The sequence below is a fragment of the Pongo pygmaeus genome, chromosome 19 (assembly GCF_028885625.2).
Source record: "Pongo pygmaeus isolate AG05252 chromosome 19, NHGRI_mPonPyg2-v2.0_pri, whole genome shotgun sequence".
In the NCBI taxonomy this organism is placed as follows: domain Eukaryota; kingdom Metazoa; phylum Chordata; class Mammalia; order Primates; family Hominidae; genus Pongo; species Pongo pygmaeus.
The window spans coordinates 68,082,991-68,102,152 of NC_072392.2; the positions used below are offsets into that span (position 1 = coordinate 68,082,991).

General features: G+C 48.7%; 1 protein-coding gene across 2 annotated transcripts; it reads left to right on the plus strand.

Moving 5' to 3' along the window:
* The first annotated feature begins 12,417 nt into the window (after positions 1-12,417).
* On the plus strand, positions 12,418-18,904 carry LOC129018385 (putative ANKRD40 C-terminal-like protein). 2 transcript variants are annotated; one of them, XM_054460076.1, is made up of 5 exons: positions 12,418-12,473; positions 12,927-13,064; positions 15,685-15,765; positions 16,377-16,537; positions 18,436-18,904. In XM_054460076.1, exons 2-5 carry the CDS (start codon positions 13,025-13,027, stop codon positions 18,577-18,579), a joined length of 426 nt encoding a protein of 141 aa, XP_054316051.1. In that variant the 5' UTR covers positions 12,418-12,473; positions 12,927-13,024; the 3' UTR covers positions 18,580-18,904. The 2 variants fall into 2 exon arrangements, with proteins under 2 accessions (XP_054316051.1, XP_054316052.1); XM_054460077.1 differs by lacking the exons at positions 12,418-12,473; positions 15,685-15,765 and having other exon boundaries at positions 13,025-13,064; positions 18,436-18,579.
* Positions 18,905-19,162: the final 258 nt, after the last annotated feature.

Sequence of the window (19,162 nt, forward strand, 5' to 3'; positions counted from 1 at the left end):
TCTTGCTCTGTCACCCAGGCTGGAGTGCAGTGTTGCCAACATGGCGAACAGGGCACACTGCAGCCTCGACCTCCGGGTTCAGGCAATCCTCCCACCTCAGCCTCCTGAGTAGCTGGATCACAGGCACACACCACCACGCCTGGCTAATTTTTTTTTTTTTTTTTTTTTTTTGAGAAGGAGTCTCACTCTGTCGCCAGGCTGGAGTGCAGTGGCATGATCTTGGCTCAGTGCAGCCTTGGCCTGCCGGGTTCAAGTGATTCTCCTGTCTCAGCCTCCCGAGTAGTTGGGATTACAGGCATGTGTCACCATACCTGGCTAATTTTTGTATTCTTAGTAGAGACGGGGTTTCACCATGTTGGCCAGGATGGTCTCGATCTCTTGACCTCATGATCCGCCTGCCTCGGCCTCCCAAAGTGCTGGGATTACAGGCCTGAGCCACTGCACCCGACCAACAAGCATTTATTTCTCAAGGTTCTGGATGCTAAGAAGTACAAGATCAAGGCTCTGGCAGATCCCATGTCTACTGAGGGTTCTCTTCCTGGCTTGCAGATGGCCATCTTCCTGCTGTACCCTCACATGGTACAGAGACACAGGGGAAGCAAGCTGTCTCCTGTCTCTTCTTCTTCTTTTTTTTATTTTATTTTGAGACATGATCACAGTCTGTTGCACAGGCTAGAGTGCTGTGGCGTCTCAGCTCACTGCAACCTCCACCTCCTTAGCTCAAGCGATCCTCCTGACTCAGCCTCCCAAGTAGCCAGGACTACAGGTGAGCAGCACCACACTCGGCTAATTTTTATGTTTTTCTTAGAGAGGGGATTTCACCATGTTGCCCAGGCTGTCTGTCTCTTCTTAGAAGGAAACTCATAGCTGCTGGGCATGGTAGCTCACGCCTGTAAACCCAGCACTCTGGAAGGCCGAAGCGGGCAGATCACCTGAGGTCGGGAGTGCGAGAACAGCCTGACCAACATGGAGAAACCCCATCTCTACTAAAAATACAAAAATTAGCTGGATGTGGTGGCATGAACCTGTAGTCCCAGATACTCGGGAGGCTGAGACAGGAGAATTGCTGGAACCTGGGAGACAAAGGTTGCAGTGAGCCGAGGTGGCACCACTGCACTCCAGCCTGGGCAACAGAGCGAGACTCCGCCTCAAAAAAAAAAAAATTAGCCAGGCATGATGGTGCACACCTGTAGACCCAGCTACTCAAGAGGCTGAGATAGGAGGATTGCTTGAGCCCAGGAGTTTGAGGGTGCAGTAAGCTATGACTGCACCACTGCATTCTAGCCTGGGAGACAGAGTAAGACTTTGTCTCTTAGAAAAGAAACAGCATAACTTGTTGGGTAGCAGGATGGCCTGTCTGTTGCAGTGCCGCCTATATTACAAGGCTTCAGTGTGTAAGAATTCTCCATGCCATCTGTGTCTGTCTCCTTATGGTGCTGCTTCTGTTTAGTTTCTCCTGGGTTGTGGGTATCTTTCTCATTCCGGAAGATTTGAGCAGACAGGCCAGCTGAGAAGAGCTATGGGGTGAGAGTCCTATCACCTGTCCACCCAGCCGTGATGTTCTCTGACTGCGGGACTCTCCCTGCCCTGCTCTGTTTCTTCCCATTTGTATCTGTATGCTTGCTGATTTTTTTTTTTTTTTTACCATATTCATTGTTTTTTATTTACAAGGTAATACAAAGGCCCTGGGAAATTTTGTTGTTGTTGTTGAGACAGGATCTCGCTCTGTTGCCCAGGCTGGAGTGCAGTGATATGATGATGGCCCACTGCAGGCTTGATCTCCTGGGCTCAAGTGATACTCTCACCTCAGCCTCCCAAGTAGCTAGGACTACAGGCCCATGACAATATGCTTGGGTACTTTATGTTTTAATTTTTTTTCTAGAGACACGGACTCGCCATGTTGCCTAGGTTGCTTTAGAACTCATAGGCCCAAGCATCCTTCTGCCTCAGCCTCCCAGAGTGTGAGAATTACAGGCATGAGCCGCCGTGCCTGGTCAGAATATATATATATATATATTTCCTGACCAGGCACGGCGGCTCATGCCTGTAATATATATATATATATATCTTTTTTTTTTTTTTTTTTGAGACAGAGTTTTGCTCTTGTCACCCAGACTGGAGTGCAATGGCATGATCTTGGCTCACTGCAACCTCTGCCTCCTGGGTTCAAGCGATTCTCCTGCCTCAGCCTCCCAAGTAGCTGGGACTACAGGCGCACGCCACCATGCCCGGCTAATTTTTGTATTTTTAGTAGAGATGGGGTTTCACCATATTGGTCAGGCTGGTCTTGAACTCCCAACCTCAGGTGGTACACACATCTTGGCCTCCCAAAGTGCTGGGATTACAGGCGTGAGCCACCATGCCCAGCCACGTGCTCCTGGCTAATTAAAAAAAAATTTTTTTTGGCCAGGCGCAGTGGCTCACACCTGTAATCCCAGCACTTTGGGAGGCTGAGGCAGGCGGATCACAAGGTCAGGAGATCGAGACCATCCTGGCTAACACAGTGAAACCCCCTCTCTACTAAAAATACAAAAAAGTAGCCGGGCATGGTGGCAGGCGCCTGTAGTCCCAGCTAATTGGGAGGCTGAGGCAGGAGAATGGTGTGAACCCGGGAGGCAGAGCTTGCAGTGAGCCGAGATTGTGCCACTGCACTCCAGCCTGGGTGACAGTGCGAGACTCTGTCCACAAAAAAAAAAATTTTTTTTTTTTTTGAGACGGAGTTTCACTATGTCACCCGAGATGGTCTTGAACTCCTGGCCTCGGCCTCCCAAAGCTCTGGGATTACAAGCATGAACCACTGTGCCTGGCAAAGTTAGGCTTTTTGACTTGCCCTGGTTCCCTTCCATCCCTTGTTCAAATTGCCATCTCATGAAGTCAAAACCCAGCAACTGCCCTGGGGCTCTCCTCTTCCACCTACTCTTGTGGCCCCAGCACTATAAAGTAGTCAACAGCCCACATGTGTGTTCAAGGTGAAGTCATCATCCTACTCAATCAAGCCTTTTTGCTGATTCCAAGATCAAAGAAAAGAATGGTATGGCTACAACAGTGGCCCACTCCCAAGAAGAAAACAAAACTAAATGGTGGAGGGAAGGTGGGGCTAGCGGGTGAAGGGTCTTTGGTGAAGAGATCTGTCCCTGAAGAAACATCCAGTCCTCTCCTGACCCCTAGTGGTTGCCCAAGGCCTTTATCTGAATTGGCTTCTCTAAGGCCTCCAGGATTCCCTCAAGGAATGGCAGGCAATAGACAACAACTGATACAGGACTTTAAAATTTACAGAATGAGCGGGCGCGATGGCTCATGCCTGTAATCCCAGCACTTTGAGAGGCTGAGGCGGGCGGATCACCGGAGGTCAGGAGTTCGAGACCAGCCTGGCCAACATGATGAAAACCTGTCTCTACTAAATATACAAAATTAGCCAGGCATGGTGGTGCATGCCTGTAATCCCAACTACTAGGAAGGCTGAGGCAGGAGAATCGCTTGAACACAGGAGGCCGAGGTTGCAGTGAGCCGAGATTGTGCTGTTGCACTCCCGCCTGGGTGACAAGAGCGAAACTGTGTCTAAAAAAAAAAATTCACAGTATGTATTTTTGTATATTCTATCCTTGAATCATCCTCACAAGTAGAATAGATGGTATTATTATCTCCCATTGTACAGATGAAGAAACTGAGGCTCAGAGAGAAGATAAACAAATTGCCTATGACTCCATACTCAGAAGTAAGAATAGGACTTCTACCCCATGACAGTATCGCCCTCCCAGAGCTGCCATATTTTTTATACAACGAAATTGGATTATTTGTTGAGTCTCCAATCTTAGAAGCTGGTATAGATTTTTATTTTTTCTTTCTCTCTCTCTCTCGGGTCTCCAATCCTAGAATCTGGTATAGATTTTATTTTATCTGTCTCTCTCTCCACCCCCGCCAGGCTGGAGTGCAGTGGCATAATCATGGCACAGTGCAGCCTCAACCTCCCAGGCTCAAGTGATCCTCCTACCTCAGACTCCTGAGTAGCTGGGACTATAGGCACATGCCACCACACCCAGCTATTTTTTAAATTTTTTGTAGGCCGGGCGCGGTGGCTCACGCTTGTAAACCCAGCACTTTGGGAGGCTGAGGCGGGCAGATCACGAGGTCAGGAGATCGAGACCATCCTGGCTAACACGGTGAAACCCCATCTCTACTAAAAATACAAAAAATTAGCCGGGCGTGGTGGCAGACGCCTGTAGTCCCAGCTACTCGGGAGGCTGAGGCAGGAGAATGGCGTGAACCAGGGAGGCGGAAGTTGCAGTGAGCTGAGATTGTGCCACTGCACTCCAGCCTGGGCGATAGAGCGAGACTGTCTCAGAAAAAAAAATTTTTTTGTAGAGACAGGGTCTCACTATATTGCCCAAGCTAGTCTTAAATTCATAGGCTCAAGTGATCCTACCCCCTAGGCCTCCCAAATTGTCAGGATTTCAGGCGTGAGCCACCATGCCTAACTCTATAGATTTTCTTCATTGATTCAATAAATACAAGGGTCAGCTAGGAGCCAAGTACATTTATTAGGTTCGTGCAAAAGTAATTGTGGGTTTTGCCATTACTTTTATTTATTTAGAGACAGAGTCTCGCTCTGTCGCCCAGGCTGGAGTGCAGTGGCATGATTTCAGCTCACTGCAACCTCCACCTGCTGAGTTCAAGCGATTCTCCTGCCTCAGCCTCCCGAGTAGCTGGGACTACAGGTGTGCACCACCACGCCCCGCTAATTTTTGTATTTTTAGTAAAGACAGAGTTTCACCATGTTGGCCAGGCTGGTTTTGAACTCCTGACCTCAAGTGATCTGCCCACATTGGCCTCCCAAAGTGCTAGGATTACAGGCGTGAGCCACCGCACCTGGCCTGCCATTACTTTTAAATGGCAAAAACCACAATTATTTTTGCACCAACCTAATAGTTGCTTTACAGTCTTATCTCCTAGGAGCAAGCAGCCAAGCTATTTTTGTCTGGTCCCTGTATTGTTTATCACAGAAACAGGAAATTGTGTTGATTTCAGTCTCACCCTTCACTGCAACTTCGGGCCCAGTGGTTTCACAGAGCCTCGAGGCCTTCTGGGGTGCCGAGAGCCCTCAGCTGTCTTCTCCACAGCATGGGTGTGCGGGGCTCTGTGAGGCTGCCTTCTCAACTGTGTCAACTGAAGAATGACGGGGTTCATACATTTGGAAAGGAGAGCCTTCTTTCTCACACAGGGTTGCAGTCTTCAGGGTGGCCATTGGGACAGGCTGGGAAGCATGGCCAGAAGCCAACACCTCAAGGATGGGAAGAATAACACAGGGATTTACGCTGAACGAGGTGGCCAGATATACATATTCAATAAGCTATTGAAGGAGTCATGAATATTTATGAATGGAGAAATAGGCCCATGTGCAATTGTGCTTCTTGCTTCTCCACGGGACCCATGTTCAAAAAATGGCGGCATTAGCATGATTGGAGCATGGAGTTTTTAGCCCTCTGATGTCAAAAGGTGACGCAGAGGACAGGAAGACCTTCACTGCACATCCTCTGCAGAATGGCCAGAACCACTCCATGGTTGGTGGTCACCTATCAGAAGGAGATGCTAATGGGTTGTTCTGTCAAAACCACAAAACAGTGGAGGGAGGAGCAGTATTAGGTGGTGGGTTAAAATCAGGCTGCTATGGCCAGGCACAATGGCTCACACCTGTAATCCCAGCACTTTGGGAGGCCGAGGTGGGTGGATCACAAGGTAGAAGATCGACACCAGCCTGCCAACATGGTGAAACTCCATCTCTACTAAAAACACAAAAATTAGCTGGTCATGGTGGCACGTGCCTGTAGTCCCAGCTACTCAGGAGACTGAGGCAGGAGAATGGTGTGAACCCGGGAGATGGAGCTTGCAGTGAGCCAAGATCGTGCCACTGCACTCCAGCCTGGGCGACAGAGCGAGACTCCGTCTCAAAAAAAAAAAAAAAAAGTTTTTTTTTTTTTTGATACAGAGTCTCTCTCGCTCTGTCACCCAGGCTAGAGTGCAGTGGCACGATCCCAGCTCACCACAGCCTCCGCTTCCTGCCTCAGCCTCCCAAGTAGCTGGGATTACAGGTGCCCACCCCGTCGCCTGGCTAATTTTTGTATTTTTAGTAGATACGGGGTTTCACTATCTTGGCCAGGCTGGTCTCGAACTCCTGACCTCATGATCTACACGCCTTGGCCTCCCAAAGTGCTGGGATTACAGGCGTGAGCCACCACGCTCAGCCAAAAACATATCTATTTAATTTTGCAAAAAGAAACATAAGAAGGGTAAGTCAGAAACAAATGAGATTAGTTTCCTACAGGGGATAGATAGATGGGAATGAAATGGAAGGGATAAAAAAGTAAAACGACACTTTTTAAAATATCAATGTTTTGACTCCACCTACAGAACCATTTAATGATTAATATGTTCAAGAAATAATAAATTGACAGGCATAGTGGCTCATGTCTGCAATCCCAGCACTTTGGGAGACCGAGGCAGGCAGACTGCTTGAGGCCAGGAGTTTGAGACCAGCCTGACCAACATGGCGAAACCCCGTCTCTACAAAAAATACAAAAATTAGCCAGGCGTGGTGGTGCAGCCTACTCAGGAGGCTGAAGCATGAGAGTTGCTTGAGCCCGGGAGGTGGAGGTTGTAGTGAGCTGAGATCATGTCACTGCACTCCAACCTGAGCAACAGAGTAAGACTCTGTCTTAAATAAATAAATAAATAAATAAATAAATAAATAAAATCAACAAGGACTGGGAAGAATGAATCCTCATATACAAACAGAAACAATGAACCTAAATATATTTCAAATGAACAATTCTGAAACTTTTTGTGTATTGGACTGAGCAAAGGAGTAAATGTATCAAAGATGTTAGGAGCCAGATTTCACCCTTTGGAGAAGAGAGTTACAATATGGAACTGAAGACAGCTAGGCCAGAAACACCAAGAATTTTGGCAACCACCATAACAGGAGAGCGGCATGAAACAGATTCTTCCTCAGAGCCTCCAGAAGGAATCAACGCTGCCAACATCTTGATCTTGGGTTTCTGGCCTCTACAACTGTGAGAGAATAAATTTATGTGGTTTAAAATAGAAAGAAAGAGAGAAAGGGGGAGGAAGAAAGGAAGGAAAGCAAGCCAGCAAGGGAGAACCTTTTGGTGTTGGAATGGGACTAGAAATATGAAGTTGTTCTCTTAAATATATACACACACAAAAGAGGAAACTAAATAAATTAGATTGATTTTAAAACATATATCTATATACAGAAATAGATGCGTGTGTTTATGTGTTTATGTGTGTATGTGCATGTGTGCATGTGTGCTCCTAGCTCTGCACACGGGAAGAGCCTAGAAGCAATGGCATCTCCATGGGAATGATCACACCTGTGCCTCATGGAAAAGAACCTGGCTCCTTGGAGAAATGTGTGATTGCAGGGCTGGGGCAGGGAAAGTACAATGGAACCCAGAACATCTTGATGTGCCATGAGATAAAGTGCTCACAGTCCGGGTGCGGTGGCTCACGCCTGTAGTCCCAACACTTTAGGAGGCTGAGGAGGGCGGATCATTTGAGGTCAGGATTTTGAGACCAGCCTGACGAATGTGGTGAAACTCCCTCTCTACTAAAAATACCAAAAAATATTACCCGGTCCTGGTGGCGCGTGCCTGTATTCCCAGCTACTCGGGAGGCTGAGCCGGGAGAATTGCTTGAACCTGGGAGGTGGAGGTTGCAGCGAGCTGAGATTGCACCACTGCACTCCAGCCTTGGCAACAGAGCAAGACTCTGTCTAAAAAATAAAATAAAATAAAAAAGAAAGTGCTCACAAAATAATGGGAATATGTCAAAGGATATGGGAAACAGCTGCCAGGATAAAATGCTGGACAAAGTTGGGATGATTAAAGCATCAAAATAGATCATGATAGTGATGGATTATGACCCACTGAATAAAATAAGAATCCATGAGTTCACAATGATAATAAATGAATGAATGGATGAGAAGGAAAGCTCTTTCTTTTTTTTATTCTTTGTAGAGATGGAGTTTCAGCATGTTGGCCAGGCTGGTCTCAAACTCCTGGGCTCAAGCCATCCTCCCTCCTTAGCATGAGCCACTACTCCCGGCACAACTTTCTGTAAGTTTGAAACTATATCAGAATTAAAAGCTACCTCTCACAGGCTCACACACACGCAAAACTAATACATGGATAAAGGGGCCCACTAAGTGCCCAGCATAATGAATGGAACAAGTCATATGCCAAGGCCTGTGTGGCAGTTGATTGTGCCCCCCAACACACTTTGCTTTCTTCCTTCCTAATCGGCTCTGATCTTTAGTACCAGTAGATTTTTTTTTAACTAGAACATGTAATATTTTAATTTTAAACATTAAAATTCCTCCCCCTCTCCCTCCTCCTCCCCCTCCCCTTCCCCCTCCCCCTCTCCCTTTCCCTCCCCCTCTCCCTCTCCCTTTCCCTCCCCCTCCTTCGGTCTCCCTCTCCTTTTTTCGGTCTCCCTCTGTTGCCGAAGCTGGACTGTACTGCGGTGATCTCGGCTCACTGCAACCTCCCTGCCTCGGGCTCCTGTGATTCTCCTGCCTCGGCCTGCCGAGTGCCTGGGATTGCAGGCGCGCGCCCCACGCCTGACTGGTTTTTGTGTTTTTGGTGGAGACGGGGTTTCGCCCTGTTGACCGGGCTGGTCTCCAGCTCCTGGCCTGGAGTGATCTGCCCGCCTCGGCCTCCCGAGGTGCTGGGATTGCAGACGGAGTCTCGCTCACTCAGTGCTCAATGTTGCTCAGGCTGGAGTGCAGTGGCGTGATCTCGGCTCGCTACAACCTCCACCTCCCAACCACCTGCCTTGGCCTCCTAAAGTGCTAAGATTACAGCCTCTGCCCCGCCGCCACCCCGTCTAGGAAGTGAGGAGCGTCTCTGCCTGGCCGCCCATCATCTGGGATGTGAGGAGCCCCTCTGCCCGGCCGCCCCATCTGGGAGGTGAAGAGCGCCTCTGCCCCGCCGCCACCCCGTCTAGGAAGTGAGGAGCGTCTCTGCCTGGCCGCCCATCGTCTGGGATGTGAGGAGCCCCTCTGCTCGGCCGCCCCGTCTGGGAAGTGAGGAGCGTCTCTGCCCGGCCGCCCATCGTCTGGGATGTGAGAAGCGCCTCTGCCCGGCCGCCACCCCGTCTGGGAGGAAGTGAGGAGCGCCTCTGCCCGGCCGCCCCGTCTGGGAAGTGAGGAGCGCCTCTGCCCGGCCGCCCTGTCTGGGAAGCGAGGAGCGCCTCTGCCCGGCCACCCCGTCTGGGAGGTGAGGAGCACCTCTGCCCGGCCGCCCCGTCTGGGAGGTGAGGAGCGCCTCTACCCGGCCGCCCATCGTCTGGGATGTAAGGAGCGCCTCTGCCCGGCCGCCCCGTCTGGGAGGTGAGGAGCGCCTCTGCCCGGCGGCCCCGTCTGGGAGGTGAGGAGCGCCTCTGCCCGGCGGCCCCGTCTGGGAGGTGAGGAGCGCCTCTGCCCGGCCGCCCCGTCTGGGAAGTGAGGAGCGCCTCTGCCCGGCCGCCCTGTCTGGGAAGCGAGGAGCGCCTCTGCCCGGCCACCCCGTCTGGGAGGTGAGGAGGGCCTCTGCCCGGCCACCCCGTCTGGGAAGTGAGGAGCGCCTCTGCCTGGCCGCCCTGTCTGGGAGGTGAGGAGCGCCTCTGCCCGGCCACCCCGTCTGGGAGGTGAGGAGCACCTCTGCCCGGCCGCCCCGTCTGGGAGGTGAGGAGCGCCTCTGCCCGGCCGCCCCGCCTGGGAGGTGAGGAGCGCCTCTACCCGGCCGCCCATCGTCTGGGATGTAAGGAGCGCCTCTGCCCGGCCGCCCCGTCTGGGAGGTAAGGAGCGCCTCTGCCCGGCGGCCCCGTCTGGGAGGTGAGGAGCGCCTCTGCCCGGCGGCCCCGTCTGGGAGGTGAGGAGCGCCTCTGCCCGGCGGCCCCGTCTGGGAGGTGAGGAGCGCCTCTGCCCGGCGGTCCTGTCTGGGAAGTGAGGAGCGCCTCTGCCTGGCCGCCCTGTCTGGGAGGTGTACCCAACAGCTCCGAAGAGACGGCGACCATCGGGAGAGGGCCATGAGGACGATGGCGGTTTCGTTGAAAAGAAGGGGGGGAAGTGTGGGAAAAAGAAAGGAGAGATCAGATTGTTGCTGTGTCTGTGTAGAAAGAGGTGGGCATAGGAGACTCCATTTTGTTCTGACTAGGAGAAATTCTTCTGCCTTGGGATGCCGTTGATCTATGGCCTTTCCCCCAGCCCCCTGCTCTCTGAAACACGTGCTGTCAACTCAGGGTTAAATGGATTAAGGGCGGTGCAAGATGTGCTTTGTTAAACAGACGCTTGAAGGCAGCATGCTCTTTAAGGGTCATCACCACTCCCTAATCTCAAATACCCAGGGGCACAAACACTGCAGAAGGCCGCAGGGACCTCTGCCTAGGAAAACCAGAGACCTTTGTTCATGTGTTTATCTCCTGACCTTCTCTGCACTATCATCCTATGACCCTGCCATATCCCCCTCTCCGAGAAACACCCAAGAATGATCAATAAATACTTCATAAAAAAAAAAAAAGAAAAGAAAACTAGTAAAAAAGAAAAGGTCCAATATTTGGAAAAACAGCAGGTTTAGAGGAAGTACATAGAATCTAAGAACAAATGATGTTTATTTTGTTAGACTCGCATGTAATTATTTTGTACTTCCCTGATTTTGCTTTATCTTTGTTAATGCTATAATTAAAAACACATTTGGGTAAAAACAAAACAAAACAAAACATTAAAATTAACTAAAAGGCCAGGCGCGGTGGCTCACGCCTGTAATCCCAGCACTTTGGGAGGCCAAGGCAGGTGGATCACCTGTGGTCAGGAGTTGAAGACCAGCCTGGCCAACATTAGCAAAACCCCGTCTCTACTAAAAAAAAAAAAAAATTAGCTGGGCATGGTGGCACACAGCTGTAATCCCAGCTATTTATAGGGAGGCTGAGGCAGGAGAATCTCTTGAACCTGGGAGAAGGAGGTTGCAGTGAGCCAAGATCCCACCATTGCACTCCAGCCTGGGCAACAAGAGCGAAACTCCTTCTCAAAAAATAAAATGAATTAAAAGAAGAAAGTGTGTTCCCCTAAATAAGAAAAAAATGAGTGTTGTTGAGTGAACGTGTGAGTGAATGAGTGAATCAGTGAATGGGGAGTGAGTGAATGAATGGACCAAACAGGTGAGCAAAATGAGAATGAACTGAGGCTTTCCCTCAAGTGCCAAGCCTTTTCATCTACAGTTCCCCTGCACCTGTAGCCGCACCCACTCAGGGGAGGAGGTTCAGGATGCCTTTTTTATGGCTGACCACACCCTGGCAGCCAGGCTGGCCAAAGTGCATTTTCTCAGGAGTTCAGGCCAGGGGATTCCTGCTACTTCCGCCTCTCCATTGCCCCACCCCGCCCTTCCCCTGTTCTTGCAGAAAGACACGCCAGCATGCTGGGAAGACAGCGTCGGCCTGGCAGCCAGGTGACCCAGGTCCAGTGCCAGGCCTGTGCCTGGCTGGCCACGTGACTAGTGGTAAACATTTCACTTCCTAAGGCCTCAGTTTCCCTGTTTGCTCCTTTAAGCAGTTTGGCCAAATCAGTGGTTCACAGTCTTGGCTGCACATTGAAATCAGCTGGGAACCTTTCGAACGTTCTGGGGCTCTGAGTGCATCCAGACCAACTAAGTCAGACTTTATAGGGTGGGACCTGGGCATCCACGGTTTTTAAAGCTTCCCAGGTGACTTCAATGCACACCACGTTTGAGAGCCGGTGGGCTACAATCTCCATAGCTCCCTCCAGCTTTTTTTTTTTTTTTTTTTTTTTTGGTTTGTTGTTGTTGTTTGGTTTATGGTTTTTTTTTAGTATTTATTTATTTATTTATTTATTTTTTGAGATGGAGTCTTGCTCTGTCACCAAGACTGGAGTGCAATGGTGTGATCTCGGCTCACTGCAACATCTGCTTCCCAGGTTCAAGCGATTCTCCTGTCTCAGCCTCCTGAGTAGCTGGGATTATAGGCGCATGCCACCACACCCAGCTAATTTTTTGTATTTTAGTAGAGACGGGGTTTCATCGAGTTGCCCAGGCTGGTCTCGAACTCCTGAGCTCCGGCAATCCACCTGCCTCAGCCTCCCAAAGTGCTAGGATTACAGGAGTGAGCCACCGCACCCAGCCAGTTCCCTCCAGTTTTTGGATGCTGAGGCCCACCCTGATGCCCCATCTGTTTGCCCGTCTTTTGTCATTGGAGGGTTAAATGAAATGTGAGCGTTACCCGAACATCTGGGTTCCTATCTGTGCACCTCCTCCTGTCTTCAGCATGCCTTTGAGGCAGCAGCCTCACTGGGGACTTTGACCCGCCCCACCCATTCTTCACTGAACCTCCTGCTCCAGCCTCTGCCTCCTCCATTTTGATGTCTAGAATCAGGGGATCCAGGATCATCACCAAGGTCATTTTCCCAGGTATGGAGGGGTCTTTCTGCTTCTTTCTTGTCATGCACAGCTGCTGAGGAAGGGGCTGGGAGAAAAGACAGTGAAATGGGGAGGAGGAGTCCGTTCAAACTGAGAAACAAAGTGTTTGGTTTTTCTTACCCCTGATATAGAAGCTACCAACTTTTTCCAAGAAAGAGGGCCTGGCCCACTTCTCGGGTCTGGCTGGGTGCCTGCTGTGCCTCTCAGGCCTCCCCTCCGAAGGGCACCATTCTCTTGGGTGAGTACTAGTGGCCTGCACTGTCTTCCAGTGGAGACAGCCTGAGAAGGGAGTCTGGAGCCTTGAACTTCAGTACCTTCCTTCACTGGCCTCACCCTGTGCAAATCATGCCACACACTGGAGCCTCCTTTTCCCTATCTATAAAATAAAAATGACCCTGCTCTATCTCACTGGGCTGGCAAGAACACACTGTTGTTGCCTTGCAGACAGATGTGCTGAGGCTGTAGAAAGTGCTTTTTATTTGGTTGGGAGCTTGTGCATAAATGTGAGAGGGGCTGCACATCTGACGGACTAGAGGTGACTCATGGCTGAACCGGAACAGGACATCGGGGAGAAGCCAGCAGGTGAGTCTGGGAGTCCTGTTCCCAACATGGTCCTCAAGGATGATGGGACAGGGGGCTGGGGAAGGCTGGGACATGGGTGATGCTGTGGCCAGCAGTGCCCCGTGGCCTCCCCCACTCTGCCAGTGGGGTAGTGAAGAGTAGAGCAACTAGACCAAAGGTCCTTTCAGAAGGAAGCAAGTCTCTGTAGCTACAATAAATAATAATAGCAGCTGGCAATTACTGGTGCTCACAACTGCAAGGAAGTTGTACCTTCTGTGTACTTTCTCATTGACTTCTTACAATCTGGTGAGGTAGGATTGTTAACCCCATTTTCAGATCAGAGAGGTTATGTAACTTGCCCAAGGTGTCAAAGCTACTAAGTGGCAGAGGAATTCAGACCCAAATCTGCCTGAGTGCAAAGGGCATGCAACTTTGTGACCTCTATGAGACTGTCGATTCAGAGAGCTGATACACTGATCACAGAATAAAATGCTTTCAAACGTAGTGGACGGGGCAGGGAAAGTTCTCGGGCTGTGTGTTGGGTGAGTAAGCAGTGAGGCAGGAAGGCCTCGTTTCAGGTCAGGTTCTAGTATCTGTATCAGGTATTGATATCAGGTCAGGTACTGGCAGGTGGGCTGGGGCCCAGCTGCTACAGGGGCTGCCTGAGAAGGAGCCACAGCCCTGAGCCACCTCCAGGGCCCAGAATTGAAAGGCAAAGAGAAGACTGCAGATCCCCGCTCACTAGAGGAGGGGACATTACTCCTGTCCTGGGAAGGGGCTGAGTTGGGCAGGAGCGTCTCATCTCCTTGGAGGCATGTGGCAGGGTGGCAAAAACAGGGCTGACTTCATAAGGCTGTGATCAGTGCAGCTGCCCAGGGCCTTGCATTCAGAAAGGCCATGGGCTTGGGCCCAAGTTCAACATTCTATGGTTGTTGACTTGAAATGTGTCATAATTTTAGCCCTGAACTTGTTTTGTAAGTGGTGTCAGATGGGACAATGGAGCATGTGCCAGGGTTGGGAGTTGGAGCCTCAGCTCATGCGTATGGTCTCCACACCCAGACCAGCCCCACAACTGCTGTAACCCTCTGCCAGAGTCCCTCATTCCGCTGTCACCTTTGCCCAGGCAAAACAAGGATCAGAAGTTGAGGAGTGGCAGGCAGCCCTGGCTATACAGCTAGTTGGCGCGTTCAAGTGGGGAGGTCGCAATACCTTGGGCGTCACCCATTTGCCCTGGGTTAGAGCAGCGGCTGTGAGAAGGGGAAATTGGCTTCCTCTTCATTTTCCTTTTGCACTCGGCTTTGCAAATTATGTAGTTGGCCCTGGTCACATCCATGTCTAGCCATTTACCAACCTGAACAAATTACTTCCCCTTTCAGCCTCAATTTTCCTGTCTGAAAATGAAAATAATAATGTGCATACCCCACAGGATTCTTTTGGGGACAGTGAGGCTTTTCTCTTTTCCAGAATGCAAGTCTGATTATGACAGCTCTCTGCTAAAAACCAGAATGGCTTAGTGGTGTTTTAGGACAAAGACCAAAACCTTTCATCTAGACCAATGCTGCCCAATAGAAATGTAATGCAAGCCACATATGTAATTTAAAATTGCTAGTAGCCATGTTTTAAAAAGTAAAAACAGGTGAAACTAATGTTAATAATATACTTCGCCCACTATATACAAATCATGATATCAACATATAAGTATGAAAATTTTTTATTGCCTCCGAAATCCAGGGTATATTTTACCTTATCGTGTATCTTATCTCATGTGACAAGGAGCTACGTAATTGGACTAACTGGCCCCTGCCAGCCTGTCTGACACTCAGTCCCCCCATGCTCTCTGCCCTGCAGCCATGCTGAACTCTCCACAGGGCCCTGTGAAAAGCTCTTCACCTCCTCTGCCCTCTGGATCTAGTTAAGCCTATTCATCCTTCAGATGTCAGCTCAAATAATCAACCTTCATGGAGGCCTCCCTTGACCGCTGACATGCTTTCAAAGTACTGTGTATTTCACATTCATCATGCCCCCCACAACTGTGATTTCCCATTTATTAATATCTGTCTCTTCTGCTGGCCTGCAAACTCCAGGAGGACAGAGACATCTTTGGGATTTTTGAACATGATTTCCCCAGGGCTTAGCCCAGTGCCTGGTGCAAAGCAGGCTTTCAACATGTTCAGTGGATATTGTAAGAAAGAAAGAAGTACGCAAAAGGCCTGGCATATGCAAAGCACTCTAAATATTCACTCCTTTCCCTTCCCTCTGGGTGAGAAAATTTCTCCTTATAAAGACACCCTCCTAACTGTATCTCTGCTAGAGAACTGAAGACATAAAGCACTCTGTGCCAAAAATATTTAAGTAAAAACTTGAGCTAAGCACAGAGATTATAAATATTTCTTCCCCAGATTACGCATCATTTAAAAATACTGTCTCAGCTCCTTTTCATGATTTGGGTGGTGATTAAAGAAAATTACTCTTCAAGACTGAAAGTCATTACTGCCCTTTTCCTGACTTGCCTTTTCCCTTGAGAAGGGGAGGATAAGCTGCAGGGCAGGAAGTGGAAGTGGGGCATCCTTGTCCTTTGTCTGGCAGACAGCCAACTGGTGAGGTACTGCTCCTTCTCAACTCTTTCCTGATTCTTTCCCAGGTGAATATAAACAAGAAGGCACAAATCCGCACTTGCCAACGGACCCAAGTGATAACAAGAAACCCAGTGACACCTGTCTAGGTGAAGACTCAGCCCCTACGTGACCATGTTGCAAAGCCAAACTGACCATCTGCTTTCCATTTGGACTTTTAGTTCATACTGTATCTTCTCAGGACAGTTAAGTTGGAATACAATGCCACTGTCCTAAAAGATGGTAGAATTATCCTATTTCTGGAGGAGTGGGGGTGGTGGGTAGGAATCTCAAGAGCGATTTGCTCCTCTGCACGATGGCTTCTTTAAGGACATCAGGGCCCCCAGGGCTATACATTTCCCTGAAGCTTTCCAGATAAGCAACCAGGTATGAGCACCTGCTATGTATTGCCCAAGGGTGATGTGTTTAAATATCCATTGCATATTTTAAATTCTTGGCTGGCTTAAAGCTGCAAGCTTTCTGTTTTCAGTGGATATAATGGGGGCATACATCCTAGAGCTTGCCTAACACTCCAAGAAAAGAACCCTAAGCTGATGCAAAGTGTGTTTGTGCCCATGAAAGCTCCATGTCTACTTAACATTCAGTTTCTAGGATTATTTATGCTGTCATAATAGATAGATATGAAAATCTCTAATGGGTATTTTGTTTCCTTTACAAACTGTATTTGAATTTATGGGTGATTTAGAGCTTGTGCTTAAAGTCAGAATTCAGAACCCCAAAGAAAATGACTTCATTGAAATTGAACTGAAGAGACAAGAACTGAGTTACCAAAACCTACTAAAAGTGAGTTGCTGTGAACTGGGGATTAACCCAGAACAAGTGGAGAAGATCAGAAAGCTACCAAACACACTGCTCAGAAAGGTAAGAGTTAAGAGTTTCTAAATGCAGAATCACAGTGGGTGACATCATGTTCTCTGGAGCCGATCGTTTACACTTCTGCATTTCATGACACCAGAAATCCTGGCTGCAAAATGGCCAAACATGGTAGCTAGGTCATTTTCAATCTGGCACTTTTAAGATTTGCATATCTAGTCCATAAACCTTTTAAAAACCTCTAAATGGTCCGATCACGGTGGCTCACGCCAGTACAATCCCAGCACTTTGGGAGGCCGAGGTGGGCAGATCACAAGATCAAGAGATCGAGACTATCCTGGCCAACACGGTGAAACCCCGTCTCTACTAAAAATACAAAAATTAGCTGGGCATGGCAGCGCGTGCCTGTAATCCCAGCTACTCAGGAGGCTGAGGCAGGAGAATTGCTTGAACCCAGGAGGAGGTGGTTGCGGTGAGCCGAGAGCACCACTGCACTCCAGCCTGGTGACAGAGCTAGAGACTCTGTCTCAAAAAAAACAAACCTCTGAATGACAAGTGACTCCCCAATTTAAGGCTTTAGTTCAGTGCTTTTGGCCCCACCAATCTCTGCAAAACTGACCGGTTAACATAAAATGGCATAGTCCTCAGGAAAAAAAACACAAACCCATCCTTGTTTGCTTAGCAAAGGGTGGGTTTGCTAAGTATTTGAAATATTAGCAAACAAAAATTGTTTTGCATTTTTATATATTTCCCAGATTCAAAATACAGATCTTAATTTTTAATTTTGGAAAGGAAATCTTATTTCTTTGGAAATTTTTTTTAAAGCTTTCAAAATTCCTTTGGCAATTTTTTTGTTTTTTATTTTTTTGAGACAGAGTCTCACTCTGTCACCCACAATAGAATGCAATGGCGTGATCATAGCTCACTGCAGCCTCGAAATCCTCGGCTCAAGTGATCCTCCCTTCATCTCAAGTGAGCCTCCAGAGTAGTTGGGACTACAGGGACACACCACCACACTCCACTGATTTCTTTTTTTTGAAATGAGTCTGGCTATATTGCCCAGGCTGTTCTCAAACCCCTGGCCTCATCCTCCTAAGTGCTGGGATAACAGGTGGTGAGCTGCTGTTCCTTTGGCAATTCTTACTGGTGTCTTGGCTTATAGTGTATATTGTTTGTAAACTAACATGTCAAGGGATGATCATGCTTTCCAGATACCTTAACAACAAAAATCTGCTGGGTGTGGTGTCTCACGCCTGTAATCCCAGCACTTTGGGAGGCCGAGGTGGGTGGATTGCTTGAGCTCAGGAATTTGAGACCAGCCTGGGCAACATGGTGAAACCCTGTCTCTACAGGAAAATACAAAAATTAGCTGGGTGTAGTAGACTTGGGAGGCTGCAGTGGAAGTGGAAGGATTGCTTGAGCCTAGGAGGTTGAAGCTGCAGTGAGCTGTGACTGTGCCACTGCACTCCAGGTTAGGTGACAGAGCAAGACTCTGTCTCAAAAAAATACAGAACTATCTTATGGGGACCAGGTGCAGTGGCTCACATCTGTAATCCCAGCATTTTGGGAGGCCGAGGTGGGTGGATCACCTGAAGTCAGGAGTTCAAGACCAGCCTGGCCAACATGGTGAAACCTGTCTCTATTAAAAATACAAAAATGAGCTGGGCATGATGGCGCATGTCTAAATCCCAGCTACTCAGGAGGCTGAGGTTGCAGTGAGCCAAGTGAGGCAGGAGAATCACTTGAACCCGGGAGGCGGAGGTTGCAGTGAGCCGAGATCGCGTCATTGCACTCCAGCCTGGGCAACAAGAGCAAGACTCCGTCTCAAAAAAAAAAAAAAAATACCTTATGGGTTCAGAACCCAAGATGCTGAACAATATTAATATTAAGGCTTTCTATTACATTCAAATTTATTAAGCATGATATAATTTCTTTTCCACATTAAGGACAAAGACATTCGAAGACTGCGGGACTTTCAGGAAGTGGAACTCATTTTAATGAAAAATGGAAGCTCCGGATTGACCGAATATATGCCATCTCTGACAGAAAGGCCCTGCTATAATAGCAAAGCTGCAAAAATGACTTATTAAATAATCCCGGGAATGGCCGGGCGTGGTGGCTCACGGCTGTAATCCCAGCACTTTAGGAAGCCAAGGTGGGCAGATCACCTGAGGTCAGGAGTTCTAGACCAGTCTGGCCAACATATAGTGAAACCCCATCTCTACTAAAAAAAACACAAAAATTAGCTAGGTGTGGTGGCGCACACCTGTAGTCCCAGCTACATGGGAAGCTGAGGCAGGAGAATCACCTGAACCCAGGAGGCAGAGGTTGCAGTGAGCTGAGATTGCGCCACTGCACTCCAGCCTGGCAACAGAGCAAGACTCTGTCTCTCGAAATAAATAAATAAATAAATAAATAAATAAATAAATAAATAATCAATCCCAGGAATTAAAAAACTGAAATCATTATTTCACAGATAATGAAGTCTAGATGCATATACCAATTTGGCTAACTTCATGTTTGAACTGTGAGAAATTATTATGTTTCCTCATCTCCAATTTCTCTGGGCTGGGAGAAGAGTTAAGTTCAGGGTTTTGACAAATAGCTATAAAAAACATCGCAAGGTATGATACTTACACCAAGGGCAGTTTATTTTGTAGAGTTGTGCCCCAA

Bases quoted from the DNA above. Each gene is read 5' to 3' on its own strand.
- LOC129018385 (XM_054460076.1), top strand. From the start codon at position 13,025: ATGGCTGAACCGGAACAGGACATCGGGGAGAAGCCAGCAG. The intron at 13,065-15,684 runs GTGAGTCTGGGA...ATTCTTTCCCAG, and splicing joins CATCGGGGAGAAGCCAGCAG to GTGAATATAAACAAGAAGGC. The intron at 15,766-16,376 runs GTGAAGACTCAG...TTGTGCTTAAAG, and splicing joins ACCCAGTGACACCTGTCTAG to TCAGAATTCAGAACCCCAAA.